This window comes from Prionailurus bengalensis, chromosome A1 (genome assembly GCF_016509475.1).
Source record: "Prionailurus bengalensis isolate Pbe53 chromosome A1, Fcat_Pben_1.1_paternal_pri, whole genome shotgun sequence".
In the NCBI taxonomy this organism is placed as follows: Eukaryota; Metazoa; Chordata; class Mammalia; order Carnivora; family Felidae; genus Prionailurus; species Prionailurus bengalensis.
The window spans coordinates 174,336,560-174,354,848 of NC_057343.1; the positions used below are offsets into that span (position 1 = coordinate 174,336,560).

At 41.5% G+C, this 18,289-nt stretch overlaps 1 protein-coding gene across 4 annotated transcripts in view; it reads right to left on the reverse strand.

Moving 5' to 3' along the window:
- ZNF346 (zinc finger protein 346) overlaps window positions 1-17,970 on the reverse strand; it is a 31,253-nt gene extending 13,283 nt beyond the window's left edge. For 3 of the 4 annotated variants that reach the window (XR_006299380.1, XM_043594307.1, XM_043594220.1), the window contains exons 1-4: window positions 17,744-17,964; window positions 4,388-4,491; window positions 3,718-3,810; window positions 1,818-1,962 (exon numbers count right to left, since the gene is read on the reverse strand). Coding sequence is in view for 3 of the 4 variants with exons in the window: in XM_043594307.1 (XP_043450242.1) it covers window positions 1,818-1,962; window positions 3,718-3,810; window positions 4,388-4,491; window positions 17,744-17,918 (517 nt within the window). In the remaining variant the exon portion in view is untranslated. Of the gene's footprint in view, window positions 1-1,817; window positions 1,963-3,717; window positions 3,811-4,387; window positions 4,492-17,743 lie in introns of all 4 variants that reach the window. The other variant, XM_043594136.1, reaches the window with a different exon arrangement.
- Between the last annotated feature and the right edge of the window lie 319 nt (window positions 17,971-18,289).

Sequence of the window (18,289 nt, forward strand, 5' to 3'; positions counted from 1 at the left end):
GCAAAATTATGCGTACTTTCTCTTTTCATATATCTGTATTTTCCATATTTTCTACAACATGCTTCTATTACTTTCACATTAGAAACATGTTTAACTTCATAAATATAGTTATAAAGTCATGTAAAAACATAGAAATGTGCTTAAACTACAAAATTCAATGAAAAGTAAAAGCAGGATACAAACAGTACATGCACTATGATTACAACCATATAAAAGCATATCTGTACGTGGCAAAGGCTGAAAATGAATACGGAAAATAACCTCTTAAGTATGGAATCTTTGGGACCTGGCATATATCAGGGAATTTTCCCATTTATAGAAAAGATCAATCCATATAAAGACAAATAACCTTATAAAGTTTTTGTTCTTAAGCTATTTTCTCTTGGCCTAATGTTTTAATCTTTTTGGTACCATGAATGGTACCAACACTGACTTTATTATTTTTTTGAAGTAATCTCTACACACAGCATGGGGCTTGAACTCATGACCACAAGATCAAGAGTTGTATGTTCCACTGACTGAGCCAGACAGGCACCCCCCAACACCAACTTCAAACAAAAGCAATTAGTACTAGTATAACTTAATGATGAACAAACCATAAGCAAGGCCAATGACATGCTCCAGGTGGTAGATGCCTCACCAAAGACTTCATTTTATAAGGGGATTCCACTTGTGGGCTATCTTAATGACAGTGATAATACTAATGATAGCAGCTGTCATTTACTAAGCATCTATTATGTCCTAGATTCCTTAAATACATTTCATCCTCACAACCTATAGATAGTATTATTAACATCTTACAGGTGAGGAAACTTAGGCACAAAGAAGTTAAGTCATATAGATAGTAAATAGCAGCATCAGGATTTAAACCTGCATGTCTGTGGCTTCAAAGTCCATATTCTGTTGTTTCATAGCATGAATAACCAGATTTGGGTGTGTTAAGAGGGTATAATTATGAGTAATTTTTCACCTTATCTTCAAAGTCTTCTAAAACATTATTGTCTTGTTTTCATGATACAGTATTATAAAAAAGAATAAGTATTATAAATAGTATAGTCAGTCTACTTCCTGGTCCAAGATAAAGAAGCAAAAATTACAAAAAAAAAAAAAAAAAAAGACATAAAAATCAAAGAACTTTCACTCTTGACTAACTGCAGTTAGTGGAGGTTAAAAATCCCAGAAAGTCAGGAGTTAATGAGATGAAAGTGAGGGTTGAGCAACAGTGGTGACAAGATAAAGGGGACTATTTTAGAAGTCAATGCACTGGAATGAATTCATGGCAGTTGCAAACATGGCTTGCTGGGCAGTAGTGGCAGCACTCAAGTATTCAGCTTTGAAAAGCAAGTCCCTGTCTTGAGGAGAACAGGCAGCTTTGAGGATTAAAGAGAACAGGGCATAACCTGAGCACACGAAAAAGACAAGGATTTAGCTTTCAACTTGGAACACATGGTAATAATGGCAGGTGGATGCTGGGAGGGAAAAATCTAAGTGGGAGAGGTAAGAGATAGAATGCTCTCATGGTATGCATGGCCTGGAGGACTTTGACACTCTCGATTATAATTATTCATCAGGACAAAAGCTCAGGGCTAAGACACTTCTACAAAGAAAAACTGATGTAACCAAAGAAAGGGAAGTTAGGTGAGCACAACTCTGAGACTGCATTTCAATCTAGCTGGGCCTACTTTGGTATTTTTAAGGACTCTCAAAAGTTTGACCTCTCCAAGTCTGTGGCCCTAGGCATTGCATTCTGGACATTGGCATTGGTGCCCTGAGGATGGGAGGGGTACCGATACAGCACTACTCAGGAAAACCAGTACCTTCCACCTTAGTGGATTGCTGCTTCAGCTTTAAGTTCTTTGCGTGGGTCTTCCCCAGGTAGTGCGACTGGGCCACGACAGGGGAGGAAAAGGTCATGTTACAGATGGGGCAGCACTGGTTCTTGTCTTTGCTTCTGCTGTTCTTCTGGTTGGGAGAAAGAACACAGGTCTGATCACGCCACTGCCCAGCCAGAAAATCTTCCATGGTTCCCCACTGCCCACAGAAGAATGGGCATTCAAGGCCCCCTTCACACACTAACCCCAACCTACCTTTCTGGATCCTTCTCCAGCTACTTCATTTTAGGCTCTACTCACCATTCCCCACTTTATTCCCTGTTACTTCCTTGCTTTGTTTAGGTCATTCTTGCTCCCTAGAATGATCTTCCTTTTTTCCTGCCTGGCATATATCTGCTTAGCCTTCAAGACTCATACATATATGTCACTTCTTCTGGGAGACTTTTACTCAACTCAGTACACAATTATTGAGCTGCTTTGTGTGAGTATTCAGAAAATAATTAATCTTGTTCCTCCTCTGCATGCCTAGAGTACATTAAACAGATCTCTATCATAGCACTTGTCACCCAAACTGACAGTGTCATAGCTTAGGAGACTTTTCTGTGAACCAAAGTGCAGTGTTTGGGTATGGACCATTGGACTCATCTTTATTTCCTATCCTTAGCACCCTGCTGGAGTCTGACAAATAGTAGATACTCAGGATTTGTTGAACAAGCAGATATTATTTGTTGATTGTGATTACACCAGAAAACAACGTATTTCAAGCCTATGTTAAGAGCTCCCAGCCTCTCTCTGAGGTCTGATCTCTGAATAAAGTATTCATTCTAAGAGGATTTTTTAATCCTGGCACTATTGACATTTTGGAGTAAATAATTCTTTGTTGCAGAGGAAGAAGAAAGTCAGTCACTTCATTTGAACTACTGGGCCACCCTGAGAGTTGAAGTAATCAAGATACAAAGAGGTGAAGTGACTTGTCTAGGGTCCCATAGTTGATCTTGTCTCTCTGAATTCTAAATCATAAGCAGAAGGGCAACAAGGGGATGGGTCCAGTGAATTTGGAGAAGGGATGAGCAAGGCCCTTCCACGCCTGTGAACACTGTAATAGGAGGCTATCTGTAAATTTTCATTCATTGAGCATCCATCAAGAATTGTAATTTTACCTTACAATACCCTTAAAAGGTAGGAATTATTATCTCCATTTTATGAATAAAGTACAGAGAGATTAAGTGATTTGCCCAAAGTCATCAAACCAATATGTTGCAGAGCTAGTATAGGGCCTTAGTCTGCTACTTCTCATCCCATGACATTTGAACAACCTCCCATAAAACAAAATTAATGGTACCCTTGAGGGATTAGGATTGTTTCAGCATAATTCTCACAGTATTTCTAAGCCAAAAAGCAATGCAATTACACCTCAATCAGAACAGGCATTTGGAAAGTTGTTTCTTCCACCTGTTTATTCAAAACATTCAAGTGCTGAACTCAGCTCTTTCCCTCCCATTTCAAGAAAGCAAGCAGCCTGGCTTCCTTCCACTTTTTCTCCTTGAGTAGTAAATGAGAAGCTTTTGGTCCTGCTCCAATAAACCACTGGGTGGTAATGCATAACAATGGCTCTATATACTGAGCCGCTGTGTGTTTGGTGCTTTTGATAAATTTTCCCTCATTTTAGGTTGGAAAAATCCTAAAATGTTGATATTAACATCCTCATTTTTATGGAGGAAGAAATCAAGGCTCAGAGAAGTAACAACACTTGTCCAAGTCACACAACATGGCTAGGATTTGAAGCCGATTCAGTCTGACTCAAAGCCCACATTCTTTCCACCACACCAACCTGCCTGCTGGCTTCATCAGGAAGCGAGTGGTCTCAACATGGCAGCTGGATTACCTGATCTGAGTCTAGCTTCTTCGTTTCCCCCTTTAATGTCTCCATTCCATGGATTGCTAGGTATCTCTTCACTTTGTTGGCATGTTTTTTGCTCTGCAAGAACCCAGGAAAAAGATCAAAGATAGCCAAATGCCATTTCATATCTAACAAGGCACTCAAAAACACTAGATTTTCATTTGATTCATCCTCACAAAAATTTTGAGGAGAGGGTGGGAGAAGAAACCTAGTTTATTGAGTTCCTACTCTGTTTAAAGCACTTTAAATGCTATCAAATCTAATCTGCACAGCAATCTATGAGAAAATTATCATCATCTCTGTCGTACTGATAAGGAAACTAAGGCTGAAGATGGTGAGGTTTCTTGCCCAAGATGAGCAGCAGAGCTGTGATTCTAACTCAGTCTATTTAAAGCCGAAGTGCATACTTTCTACTACATTAAGCTGAGAAGGAAGACGTAAGTATAATGATCTTGATTTGGACGGGAGAAATGAGATGCAAAAAATTAAGTCAATCTTCAAGTCACAGTCAACATGCATGGAGGTGATGTCTGGGTGGCTAAGAAGGAAGTGAGGGCTTGGCACGGAGTGTGGAAAGTAAAGTTTTTCTTTTTTTTTGGTGTGTGTGTGTGTGTGTGGCGGGGGGAGTAAAGTATTTAAAGGTACAGTGGCATACCTGGTAGTGTGCCAGCTTCTGGGACTCAGAAATTAGCAAGGCGCAGCAAACCTTACACTGAGTATTGGTAAAGAGACACTGGTTCTTCTGGATCATGTGCTCCACTACAGAGAGGAAAATAAAAAAATCTTTGAGTTAAAAATCTGCTTCAACAGTGCCATCTTTGAACCCTCTCAAACACAGGCACTGAGTAACGGAATGCCATACCATCATATCTCGGCAAAGCTTTGTCACTCCTCACCTATGTTTTCATGACGCATGCTATGTTCTCACATCACTTACCTAATTACTTACTTTACAACTCGTGTAAGGCAATTTTCTTTACTAAGTAATTTTTTTTGAAATATAATTGACATATAACATTGTATTAGTTTCAGGTATACAATATAATGATTTGATATTTGTATATATTACAAAATGGTCACCATGATAGATCTAGTTAACATCTGTCACCATACATAGTTATAAATCTTTTTCTCATGATGAGAAATTTTCAGATTTACTCTCTTAGCAACTTTCAAATATACAATACAGCATTAACTATAATCACCATGCTATAAATTCTTTTAAAAAGGAATCTTTAAGGGCGCCTGGGTGGCTCAGTTGGTTAAGCGTATGACTCTTGATTATGGTTCGGGTCATGATCCCAGGGTTGTGGGATTAAGCCCTGTGTTAGGGCTCAGTGTGGAGCCTGCTTGGAATTCTCTTTCTCCTTCTCTCTGTGCCTCTCCCCTCCTGTTTTTTTTTTTCTTTCTTTTTAAAAAAAATGAATCTTTAGAGCATAAACTTAAACTAGATACCAATAAAAATGAAATAATTCTAGCCAGACACTGGTGACAGGCTTGGAGCTCTCCCTTAGAAGAATAAGAGAGCAGCAACTACGAAGAGAGGTGTTGAGACATGGCAGCACCTGAGACTTCTTCCCAGATAGAATCAGAAAGATTGAAAGACTTGAAAAGGGAATCATTTTTTCATTCTTCGTAAAAAAATTGTAATGATAAATTCTTTATCTTTTTATTATATGTGAACATTTTCTGTGGAATTAAAAATGAAGCCACCCCCAAATTTATTCCACTAGAAGATCAACAGCATTTGCTGATTTTACTATTTTTTTTTAAAATTTTTTTTTTTTCAACGTTTATTTATTTTTGGGACAGAGAGAGACAGAGCATGAACGGGGGAGGGGCAGAAAGAGAGGGAGACACAGAATCGGAAACAGGCTCCAGGCTCTGAGCCATCAGCCCAGAGCCTGACGCGGGGCTCGAACTCACGGACCGCGAGATCGTGACCTGGCTGAAGTCGGACGCTTAACCGACTGCGCCACCCAGGCGCCCCTGATTTTACTATTTTATTGTATTTTATTTTTAAAATATTTTATGTAATCTCTACACCCCATGTGGGGCTCAAACTCACAACCCCAACATCAAGTGTTACATACTTGATGCCTACTGAGCCAGCTAGGTGCCCCACTTTTTCTGATTTTAAGAATTTACATTGGTATAACTGTACATACAGAATTGGTTAGAAAATTGCATTGGGGTTTAGTTATTAAAAGACTAGAACAGGGGGCGCCTGGGTGGCTCAGTCGGTTAAGCGTCTGACTTCAGCTCAGGTCACGATCTAGCGGTCCGTGAGTTCGAGCCCCGCGTCGGGCTCTGGGCTGATGGCTCAGAGCCTGGAGCCTGCTTCCGATTCTGTGTCTCCCTCTCTCTCTGCCCCTCCCCCGTTCATGCTCTATCTCTCTCTGTCTCAAAAATAAATAAAAACGTTAAAAAAATAAAATAAAATAAAAACAACTCACCGAAAAGACTAGAACATTCTTTTTGTATGGAAATAATGTGTTTGTTCATTAGGGAAACATTAAAAATTGGTTTCTTTTGAATAAATCAGAAGATTTGAAAAGAAGTTTTGGAGGATAAGTATCAATTAGAAGATGCTGCTGGATAATCTTTTACCTTCAGGAAAAAAGGTAAATTAATCCTGTTATTATATAGTAAACATAAACTATAATCTAATACCAGTTAAATGTGTATGGTACAAACCACGGTTAGGATCTTGGGTTCCCCAGGCATGTTGACTTGGGTTCAAATCCTGCAGCTGTTACTTACTGTTACTGCGTGATTTTATAGAAATTGCTTAATCTCCTCCTGTGGTTTTCCTTTGTTTAAAATGGGGATACAGAAGTCCTACCTCATCTGCAGTTTCACTTCCTGTGATTTCAGTTACCCACAGTTAACTGCAGTCTGGAAGCAGATGATCTTCTTTCTTACACATCAATATAGTAGGCTAACGCTGTGTCACAATGCCTACGTCATTCACCTCACTTTATCTCACCATATAGCTATTTTATCATTTCACATTACCACAGGGTAAGTACAGCACAGTAAGATATTTTGAGAGAGAAACAGAGATACCACATTCACATGAATTTTATTACAGTATATATATTTTTATTTTTAATTTTTTTTAACGTTTATTTATTATTGAGAGAGAGACACACACAGAGCATGAGCAGGGGAAGGGCAGAGAGAGGGGGAGACACAGAATCCGAAGCAGGCTCCAAGCTCCGAGCGGTAAGCACAGAGCCCGACACGGGGCTCGAACTCACAAACTGTGAGATCATGACCTGAGCCGAAGTCAGTCGCTCAACCAACTGAGCCACCCAGGCGCCCCACAGTATATCGTTATAATTGTTTTATTTTACTAAGTTATTGTTGTCAATCTCTTATTACTGTGCCTAATTTCTAAATTAAACTTTATCATAGGTATGTATGTATATAGGAAAAAACACAGTGTGTATAGGGTTTGGTACAATCTGTGGTTTTAGGAATTCAGTAGGGGTCTTGGAATATATCCCCCATGAATAAAGGAGACTACTGTACTAGTAACTTGTATCTCATTGAATGTATTCTCCTTGTGGTTTTTCCATACAAAGCAGTGCAATGTCTGGCTTAGTGCATGCTCACTGTCAGTGTTACATGTCAAATTCTTTTTCGAGTCCTGTGGTTCTAAGCAAATTAATTATTTTCTATGTTGTACCTGTGAAGGTTTTTTTTTTTTAAAGATTTTATTTTAAGTAATCTTTATGCCCAACATGGGACTTGAAGCCCAAGATCAAGAGTTGCATGCTCCACCAACTAAGTCAGCTAGATGCTCCAGGATATTTCTTTTTTTTAAATTTTTTAATGTTTATTTATTTTTGAGAGAGAGAGAGAGAGGAAGAGACAGAATCCGAAGCAGGCTCCAGGCTCTGAACTGTCAGCACAGAGCCTGATGCATGGCTCGAACTCACAAGCTGTGAGATCATGACCTGAGCTGAAGTTGGACACTTAACCGAATGAGCCAGCCAGGAGCCCCTCCAGGGTATTTCTTATTCTATAACTTGATATGTGTTAAATTTTTTCTCACTGTTCTTGATCTGACTTTGAAACACCTAAAATCAGCTAACATATTACACAAGTTCTACACTGTAGGTACTTATGATATTAACCTGTTCTTTTTTTTTAAGTTTATTTTGAGAGAGAGTTAGAGAGAGAGAGAAGAGGGAGAGAGGGAAAGGAAAGGGTGGGAGGGAGAGGGAGGGAGGGAGAGGGAGAGAACGTGAGTGGAGGGGGGGAAGGGGGAGAGAGAGAGAGAAAGAAACCACGAGATCATGACCCTAGCCAAAACCAACAGTCGGATGCTCAACTGACTGAACCACCCAGGCGCCCCCATATTAGCTTGTTTTTAATCACTGGGCCCAGAGAACTAAGCCTTACCTTTGGGGAGAAGTAAAATTTCACCCAAGGCATGAGTTCTATAATGACACCAATAATCTGAGGCAGGGCAGAGTTCAGAAAACCATGAGGGGACAGCAAGCCCATGTTTTATATTTTTCACTCTGGAGCAAAACATGGCCAAAATGCCTTGGAGGGAGATTCTTGGTAGGAAACTTTTAAGGTGACTTTCCCTACTCTACAAGATCTAAAGTTTATCTATGCCAGCCCTTTTGGGCAGAAAGGCTATTGTCTGGCTGTATTTCTGCCCCTTAGAATCTGTTTATTTCCACATTTTTCTCCTATGGTGATTGGTAAATTTTTGTGAAAGACCTTGCCAGGCTCATCTGGGTTCAGAGAAACCAAGGAAAGTGGATCTGTCTACATATCTGGGCCAGAGTTAATTAATTAATTAATTTTTAAGTAGGCCCCACACTGGGTGTGGAGCCAAATTTGAGGCTTGAACTAACAACCCTGAGATCAAGACCTAAGCTGGTATCAAGACTCGGATGTTCTGTCCCAGAACTTTTATTTTAAAGGGAGAATGAGAGGCTACTCAGAATGCAAAGCTCAGGGCACCTGGGTGGCTCAATTGGTTTAGTGTCCAACTCTTGATTTTGGCTCAAGTCATGATATCACAGTTCCTGAGATTGAGCCCTATGTTGGGCTCTGTGCTGACAGCACAGAGTCTGCTTGGGATTCTCTCTCTCTCTCTCTCTCTCTCTCTCTCTCTCTCTCTCTCAAAATAAATAAACTTAAAAAAAAAAAAAAAAGGGGGTGCCTGGGTGGCTCAGTCGGTTAAGCGGCCGACTTCGGCTCAGGTCATGATCTCGCGGTCAGTGATTTCGAGCCCCGCGTCGGGCTCTGTGCTGACAGCTCAGAGCCTGGAGCCTGTTTCGGATTCTGTGTCTCCCTCTCTCTGACCCTCCCCCGTTCATGCTCTGTCTCTCTCTGTCTCAAAAAATAAATAAACGTTAAAAAAAAAAAAATTAAAAAAAAAAAAAAAGGATTGCAAAGCCCACAAGGGGGAGATGGTACCCAGGAGTAAGAGTCCAGCCATCCTCTCCAGACCTGGAGATGCTGGATTTCTTTCTCTCTCTTTTTTTTTTTTTTTTAATTAAAGGAGATGAAATTCTTTTACTGTTTTAAGTTTCTTTATTTCTTTTTTTAAAATAATTTGTTAATGTTTATTTATTTTCGAGGGAGAAAGAGAGAGGGAGCGGCAGAGAGAGAGGGGACAGAGGATCTGAAGCAGGCTTCGCACCGACAGAAGACAGCCCGATGCGGGGCTCGAACCTACAAACCGCGAGATCATGACCTGATCTGACGCTTAACTGACTGAGCCACCCAGGTGCCCCAATGAAATTCTTTTTCAAAGATATTCAGAATCTGACTTCCAAAGACTAAACAGGGCAGAGACCATGTTGTTTATGACTTTGTATCCCCAGTATCTAGTATGATACCTGACCCATAGCAGGAGCTTGGTAAATAACTACTAAATGAATAAAGAGGCACCTCTCTGGCCTCAGAGTATATCCACACAGTCCACAAATATATATTCAGAATACATCCTATGTGCCAGCACTGGGGCCATATCAACAAAACACAGTACAAAGTAAATAAAAAGCAAAATAGTGACAGAGAGGGAGAAATGCTATGAAAACAAAATCAGTGCTAGAGAATGATGGGGGCAACACAGTCAATGAAGACCATCTTAGGAGACATCAGCCACAAGGAGGTCTGGGGGAAATAGTGTTGCAGCCTGAGACAGTGCCAAATCTCTGAGGCAGGGATGAGTTTGGCATATTCAAAGAAGGGAAAGGAGGTCAATGTGGCATGAGTATGGTGAATGAGACAAAAGTGGTAGGAAATAAAGCTGGAGAGGCAGTGTGAGGCCTACAAGATCATTTTGGATGAATACAAGGCCTCAGAAGCCATGATTTGAACTATGGATTTTGTTTTTAGTGCAAGAAGAGGCAATAAGATCTGGCTTATGTTTTGGAAAGAATACTCTGATCATTGTGTCAGTAGACTGTATGGAGATGGGAATGGAGGTTGGCAATGGAGACAGAGAAAAGTGCATGGATTTCGAATTACGTTCTAGAAGTAGATCTGATACACAATTTCTTTGATTTGATGTGAGAGAATGAAGGAAGGAGTCAAGGGTAACTCTTAGGTTTTGAACTTGAGCAACTAAACTAAGATGAGATGAAAACTGGAGGAAGACAGCCTTGGAGGAGAATTTAAGACTTTTCTTTGGCTATGTTAAACATGAGTGGTCTATCAGATATATGTGTAGAGATATCAAGTAGTCAGTTGAAGATTCAAGTCTGGAGCTCAAGGGAGAGGTCAGAACTGGAGATATAAGTTGAGAATCATCAATATATCAATCATAAATAAGGCTATGGGCTAGAAAAGAATGCCTAGTGTAGATGGAAAAGGAAGGAGGCCCTGGGATAGAGTCTTAGAGCCCTTCAAACCCTGAGAGAGAACTGTCCAGCTAAGCCTTTCCTAAATTCCTGACCCATAAAAACCATGAGAGGTTCACAAGGTTGGAGGAAGCTAAGGTCCATGTTGGGAAAAAGAACTTCATAAATTATCAGAATTCTGAGAAGGTGGCCTGAATGTGCATCTCGGTTGCCCTGATATCCATACATAACACTACTACCTCTCCAAAATTGGTCAGATTTGATATAAGAAATCTGATGCTTAGAAAAATCATTGGAGGGGTGCCTGGGTAGCTCAGTTGGTTAAGTGTCCAACTTCAGGTCATGATCTCACAGTTGGTAGTTCAAGCTTTGCATTGGGCTCTATGCTGACAGCATGGAGTCTACTTGGGATTCTCTCTCTCCTCCTCTTTCTCTGTCCCTCCCCCACTCATGATTTCTCTCTCTCTCTCTCTCTCTCTCAAAATAAGTGAACTTAAAAAAAACAACAACAGGGGCGCCTGGGTGGCGCAGTCAGTTAAGCGTCCGACTTCAGCCAGGTCACGATCTCGCGGTCCGTGAGTTCGAGCCCCGCGTCAGGCTCTGGGCTGATGGCTCGGAGCCTGGAGCCTGTTTCCGATTCTGTGTCTCCCTCTCTCTCTGCCCCTCCCCCGTTCATGCTCTGTCTCTCTCTGTCCCCCAAAAAATAAATAAATAAAATGTTGAAAAAAAAATTAAAAAACAACAACAACAACAACATTGGACAGGCTGAAGGTACTAGGTTGGGCCTCCACAAATGTCTCTAGGAACAATATATGACTGTTTCAACAGAAGATCTATAGTGTCTGAGGCTTCCATCACATCCTTGCTGGAAGAAGCTTCCATTGTCAATGACCCTACATCTCAGCTCATAAAGCTGGATAAAGGATGCTGATGTAGGACGATCTCATAATGCAATGACCTTTCTTTCTTTCTCTTTCTTTCTTTCTTTCTTTCTTTCTTTCTTTCTTTCTTTCTTTCTTTCTTTCTTTCTTTCTTTTTCCCCCCCTATTTTAGAGAGAAGGAGAGAGAGCATGAGTGGGGGAGAGGATCAAAGGGAGGGAGGGAGGGAGGGAGGGAGGGAGGGAGGGAGAGAGAGAGAGAATATCTTAACAGACTCCATACTCAGCACAAAGCCTGACATGGGGCTTGATCCCATGATGCTGGGATCACGACCTGAGCCAAAGGGTCAGCTGCCCAACCGACTGAGTCACCCAGGCACCCCTCCATGACCTTTATTGACCATAACAATAGCCAACAGCCATACGAATATGGTCTTCACTGCATTTGTGTCTTCCCTATATTATGATAAGACACGATTGGCAGGATTTAATTTGTATCCATATTGTAGCCAACTATCTAGATGTATGGGGAAGAGACTAAGAGATCTGGCATAGGGCTGATTTTTACAGGGTCAATGAAGTATGGACAGAGACAGCTGGTGTAGAGAAGCAAGATAATTCATAAATTTAAGGAATTTAGGGAAAGTAGTATTTGGGGGAGAAAATGATCGTGACACCTCAATTCAAGTTACAATTGTCTTTGGGTGACTTAATGTGCCTTAAGTTGCCTTAGGATACTAGGGCCAGAATAGCTGGCGTGACTAAACCATCTCCAATATTCCAATTAATGGTGAACACCGCTAATCTATAATGACTTACTATTCCTTTTTTTTTTTTTTTTAAGTTTATTTATGTACTTTGACAGAGAGCAAGCTAGAGAGGGGTAGAAAGAGGGAGGGAGGGAGGGAGGGGGAGGGAGGGAGGGAGGGAGGGAGGGAGAGAGAGAGAGAGAGAGAGAGAATCCCAAGCAGGTTCCACACTTCTAGCAAGGAGCTCAATGTGGGGCTCAAACCCACAAACCGTGAGATCGTGACCTGAGTTGAAACACAGAGTCGGACACTTAACCAAATGAGCCACCCAGGCGCCCCATGACTTGCTATTCCTTGGGCCTTAGAATCTCAACTCAGCTCCACAGAAATTCATCAGTTGTCTGAAGTTGGTTCTCAGGGATAGATATAACCTATTTAGAACCCTGCTTCTTATTGCTTATTAGGAGGTAGTGGATTTCTAGGTACAGCTATAGTTAGAAAGCAGTAAACAACAAAAGATCCTAGTAAAAGCAAGGTGGACATAATCTACCAGTGGGTCAGACTGTTTAGGCAGTGTAGTCTAACAGGCAGGGTGGTCTACAAGAATGAATTGGACATTAGCCCCGTTAAAGTTATTTAGCTTCAGCACTTCTATCTATTTTGTGAATCCATACTGTTGATGGTGTGTAAAAACTCAAATTTTATTATCAAAAAAGGCATGAAGAAAACAAATGTAATGGCATTGATGATGTGGTGTTAAAAAGTTTTCTACTTAAAATATGTATAACACAGAGTTGAGCTGAAAGCACAATAAATGAAATGAAAAAAACACTAGAAAAAATCAGTATCAGTTTCTAAGTAGCAGAAGAATCAGTGAACTTGCAGATAGAGCAACAGAAATACTCAAACTGAAGAAAAGAGAAAAAGAAAATTGATAATGAACAGAGCCACAGATACATGTGGGATACATCAAGTATACCAAACAAATACATACCAAACATATATATGGGGAGTCTCAGAAGAAGAGAAAGGAATAGGAAAAAACCCCACATGTTTGAAGAAACAATGTCTGAAAACTTCCCATATTTGATCAAAGAAAAACATTAATCCATACAGCTAAAAGCCTCAAGATACTCAAAATATGATAAATACCAAGAGATCTACACCTAGATACATCATAGTCAAGCTACTGGAAGATAGAAACTCTTTAAAGCAGCAAGAGAAAGATGACTCATCCTGTACAGTGGAATAATTTGATTAATGACTTACTTCTTATCTGTAACAATGAAAGCCAGAGAGCAGTGGAATAACATATTCAAAGTAGTGAGAAAGATCAACACTGTCAACTAATAATTCCATGTCCAGTAAAACTATCCTTCAAACAGTATGCTAAGTGACAGAAGCCAGTCACAAAAGGCCACATATTATACAATTCAATTTACATGAAACATCCAGAATAAGCAAATCTATAGAAACAGAAAGGAGATAAACAATTGTCAGAGGTGACTGCTAATGGGTGTAGGGTTTCTTTCCGGGGTGATGAAAATGTTCTAAAATTAGATAGTGGTGATGGTTGTACAATTCTGTGAATATACTAAAAACCACTAAATTATATATTTTACAAAGGTGCATTTTATGGTGTATGAATTATGTATCAATAAAGATGTTATTTTAAAAAATATATACTTTGGGGCGCCTGGGTGGCTCAGTTGGCTGAGCGTCTGACTTTGGCTCAGGTCATGATCTCGCGGTTTGTGAGTTTGAGTCTGGCGTCGGGGTCTGTGCTGACAGCTCAGAGCCCGGAGCCTGCTTCAGATTCTGTGTCTCCCTATCTCTCTGCCCCTCCCCTGCTCACACTCTGTCTCCCCCCCTCTCTCAAAAATAAATAAACATTAAAAAAAATTTTTTTAATAAAAAAAAAAATATATATGTACTTTAAGACTGAAAACACAATAAAGACATTCCCAGATAAAGACTGAGAGAATTCATTGTTAGCAGGTTTGCCTTGCAAGAAATACTAAAGAAAGCCCTGTTAGCTGAAAGGAAGTGGTACTAAGTGGTAATGAATCCAGAGGAAGAAAAAAGAACACCAGAAATGGTAAATATGTATGCTAATATAAAAGACATTATAAATATTTTTTTAATATTTTTAAAATCTTTAAATAAAATCAATAAATAAAATCAATAAAAAATTTTTTTTAATCTTTATTTACTTTTAAGAAAGAGAGAGACAGAGTATAGGGGAAGGGTAGAGGCAGAGACAGAGGGAGACACAGAATCTGAACCAGGCTCCAGGCTCTGGCTGTCAGCACAGAGTCCAACACGGCGCTTGAACTCACGAAACGCGAGTTCATGACCTGAGCTGAAGTTGGATGCTTAACTGACTGAGCCATCCAGGCGCCCACCCCAAAAAATTTTTTAATGTTTTTTTGAAAGAGAGAGAGAGACAGAGTGTGAGTAGGGGAGGGGCAGATAAAGAGGGAGACACAGAATCTAAAGCAGGCTTCAGGCTCTGAGCTGTCAGCACAGAGCCAGATGAGGCACTCAAATCCACAAACTGTGAGATCATGACCTGAGCTGAAGTCGGAGGGTTAACTGACTGAGCCACCCAGGTGCCCCACAAATATACTTTTTTTAATAACTTCACTTCTTTAGAACAGATGTTGTATAAATCAATAATTATGACACTGAATAATTAGGTTGTTTTTTTTTTTTTTCAACGTTTATTTATTTTTGGGACAGAGAGAGACAGAGCATGAACGGGGGAGGAGCAGAGAGAGAGGGAGACACAGAATCGGAAACAGGCTCCAGGCTCTGAACCATCAGCCCAGAGTCTGACGCGGGGCTCGAACTCATGGACCTCGAGATCGTGACCTGGCTGAAGTCGGACGCTTAACGGACTGCGCCAGCCAGGCGCCCCACTGAATAATTAGGTTTATAACATATATCAATGTAACAAATATGACAATAATAGTACAAAGGAGGGTGAGGGATGGAGCACTATTAGAGGAATGTTTTTATATATTTTATCAGATTTAAGTTAGTATTAATTTGAAGTAGACTGTGATGAGTTAAGATGCATCATATAGTCCCTCGAGCACTAAGAAAATACAATTAAAAAATAAAAATTAAACAAAAAAAAAAGGGCACCTGGGTGTCTTGGTTGAGAGTCTGACTTCAGCTTAGGTCACAATCTCACGGTTCATGGATTTGAGCCCCACATTGGGCTCTGCTATCAGCACAAAGCCTGCTTCAGATCCTGTCTCCTTCTCACTCTGCCCCTTCTCTGCTTGTGCTCTCTTTCTCAAAAATAAATACATTAAAAAAAAAAGTATAAAAAATTGACAGAGGAAGTAAAATGGTCCACTAAAAAATACTAACCACAAAGGAAGTCAGTAAAGGAGAAAAGGAAGAACAAAATGAAAAGGAGATAAATAGCAAAATAGAAAATGTAAATCTAGCCATTATCAATAATTAAATTAAATGCAAACAGTCTAAACAGCCCACTCAAAAGCCAGAGACTGTCAAAGGATAAAAAGCAAGATCTATACAATGGGATTCTATTAGCAACAAAACATAATGAAGCACATAATGAATGCACGGTACAACGTGGCTGAACCTCAAAAACATGCTGAGAGAAGCCAAATGCATTCATATTGCATGATTTTATTTATATGAAATGTTCAGAAAAGGCAAATTTTAGAGACAGTGGTAGCCCAGGGCAGGAGGTAAGAGTGGAGATTTAATGTAAAGAAGCAGAAAGGAACTAACTGGAGTGACGGAAATATTCTAAAACAGAATTGTGGCTACACAACTCTATACTTTTAGCAAAAAATCATTGCATTGTACAGTTAGAATGGGTGAATTTTATGGTATATAAATTATAACTCAATAAAAGTGCTAAGAGAAAAACAAAACAAAAACCAAGATGAGTAGAACCTGGTGTTACAGGTATCTATCTAGACCTCATATAAATACTGGAAAGCGAGGACAGTAGGGAAATGAACTGGGTCCTAAGTGACATTGTACATTCATACACACATAACCAATTCACTTTTTAGAGCACAGCTGCTGTGTTCTCTGCTTCAAGGTCCAGCAGATGCCTTCCCTGTCCCTCAAGGACAAAGGTCACTTCCTCTTTGTGCACGACCAATTCTTACACATTCCTCTTTACTGCACCCATTACATTATACTGAAACTGTTTTGGTGTCTGCTTCCTGGACTAGACTATAAACCCCTCCCAGGGGGAAGGACAGTATCTTCCTCATCTCTGTAGCTCTGATGCCCAGCCAGTCCTAGGAACTGAGCATACATCAATGATTGTCAAATTAGTGAAAGGAAAATTGGGGTGCGTTTGGGGGGATTTGTACCAAACAAGTTTGAAATTATGAGGGAGACAGAAGGCCCATATTAATTTAGTAGGAGTCAGACTAGACTAGTTTTCAAACTGGAGAAGTACATACAAGGGTATAGGTCTATGTACCACAGACCCCAAATTTAAACATATCTTCTTTGGATGTGGTCAAAAAGTCCATTTTATCCCAGGACAATCAGTTCACAAGCAACATATTAAACTTTCCATGATTAGTCTGCTCAGCAAACAAACAAACCTTCTGATTTCCGAGCAGATTACTTGACAGGATTAGCACAGAAGGCCAGACGGTTCTTGTACTTCTGGACTGGAGTTAAGCAGCTAGTGGTAAGGACCATGAAGGGAGTCACGCAACCAGGTCAGGCCAGCCCTTTCCATCCTCCTCTATCTCCATCTTACCCAGTGCCAGGTCAAATGTAGAGCAAGCTAGGAAGCTTCAGCCCAGAAGTGCCCCCCAGTGTACCCTGTTCTTCACAACTTCGGGACAAGCCTAGGATACAAAGAAGTTGGACCCAAAGTATACCCTGGCCAGTTTTTCAGGCTCCTGGCCCCCATCGCATAAAAAGGACCCAGGTAGTAGAGACTCCACAAATAGAAACAGGGGTAAACCAGGTTCAGTCACCAAGGCCAGGAAGAACATGGGGTAAGAAGGCCTTCTGGAGTTCTTGCAAGTGTGGGGCATGAGAGAAGGGAGGCAAGATACACTAGGGGTGGGGGAACTTGGAGACTGGGACAATGGAGAGTCAGGGGAAAATGGTGGGGGGATAGCAGTCTGGCGGAGAAGGTTCTGTGGGTCTCCGGGAAGGCACGGATAGGAATTACAGTCCTCGAGTTTAGGGAAGAGCTGCGCTCTGGTGGATGAGAAAGGCGGGGGAACCCCCACCCCCAACGGTGTGAGCATGAGAAGGCCCTTGACTACTGGAGAGCGGAGACCTGATTCGCTGGGTGCGGCGGCCTCAATTTTCCGTGGAGCTGGCCCACGGTACCCAGGCCCTGCTGGGCTGCACGAGTCAAGGAGTCCCGGGCGCGTCACGCAAGGGGGCGGGCCGGGCGCCAGGGGGTGTGACCGGAGACCCGAGGGCTGGTCCGCGTTCCCAACCCGCGCTTCCTCCGCTCCCAGCGAAACGAGCGGGTGGGCGAAGGACTTACTGCCTCTGAGGTCCTCGGACTCACCTTCCTCCCTCCCCACTGGTTGGGCCCCGGACACTGCTTCCCACAGGCGGCGCGCCCTCTCGCGGTCGAAGCGCAGTCCGTCCGGTTCCCGGCCTTCTCGCTCCTCCGAGCTGTTGTATGGCAGGGCCCCTCCGCTGTCCGCGGCCTCCACGGTGCCCAACGCAGTATACTCCATCTTTCCTGCAAGCCGTAACCGGCAGATAGCCGCTCATAAACCTTGGTCTCGCGAGATGTGGGTAGGAGGGTGACTTTGCCGGGCCAACAAGTCTCGCGAGGTTTGGGAGCTGCAGCCCGCGTTGCAATGCGGGCCTTCGTGCTTCCCTTTGATCGCTGGTGAGCCTTGGAGCGTGTTCCGTGGAACTGAAAGTTAGTCGCTGGTTTCACAGTAGCCCCCTTACTCTGATACAGGTTCGTGCAGGTTCTCACCTTGCTCACCATCAACCTTTGACACTTCGAAATAGTTCTCTTGAAGGCCCTGTTACGTGGGAATATTTTCTCCGTTTTACTGTTAGGGAAACTGAGGCCTAGAACCTAAAAAAGTTTACT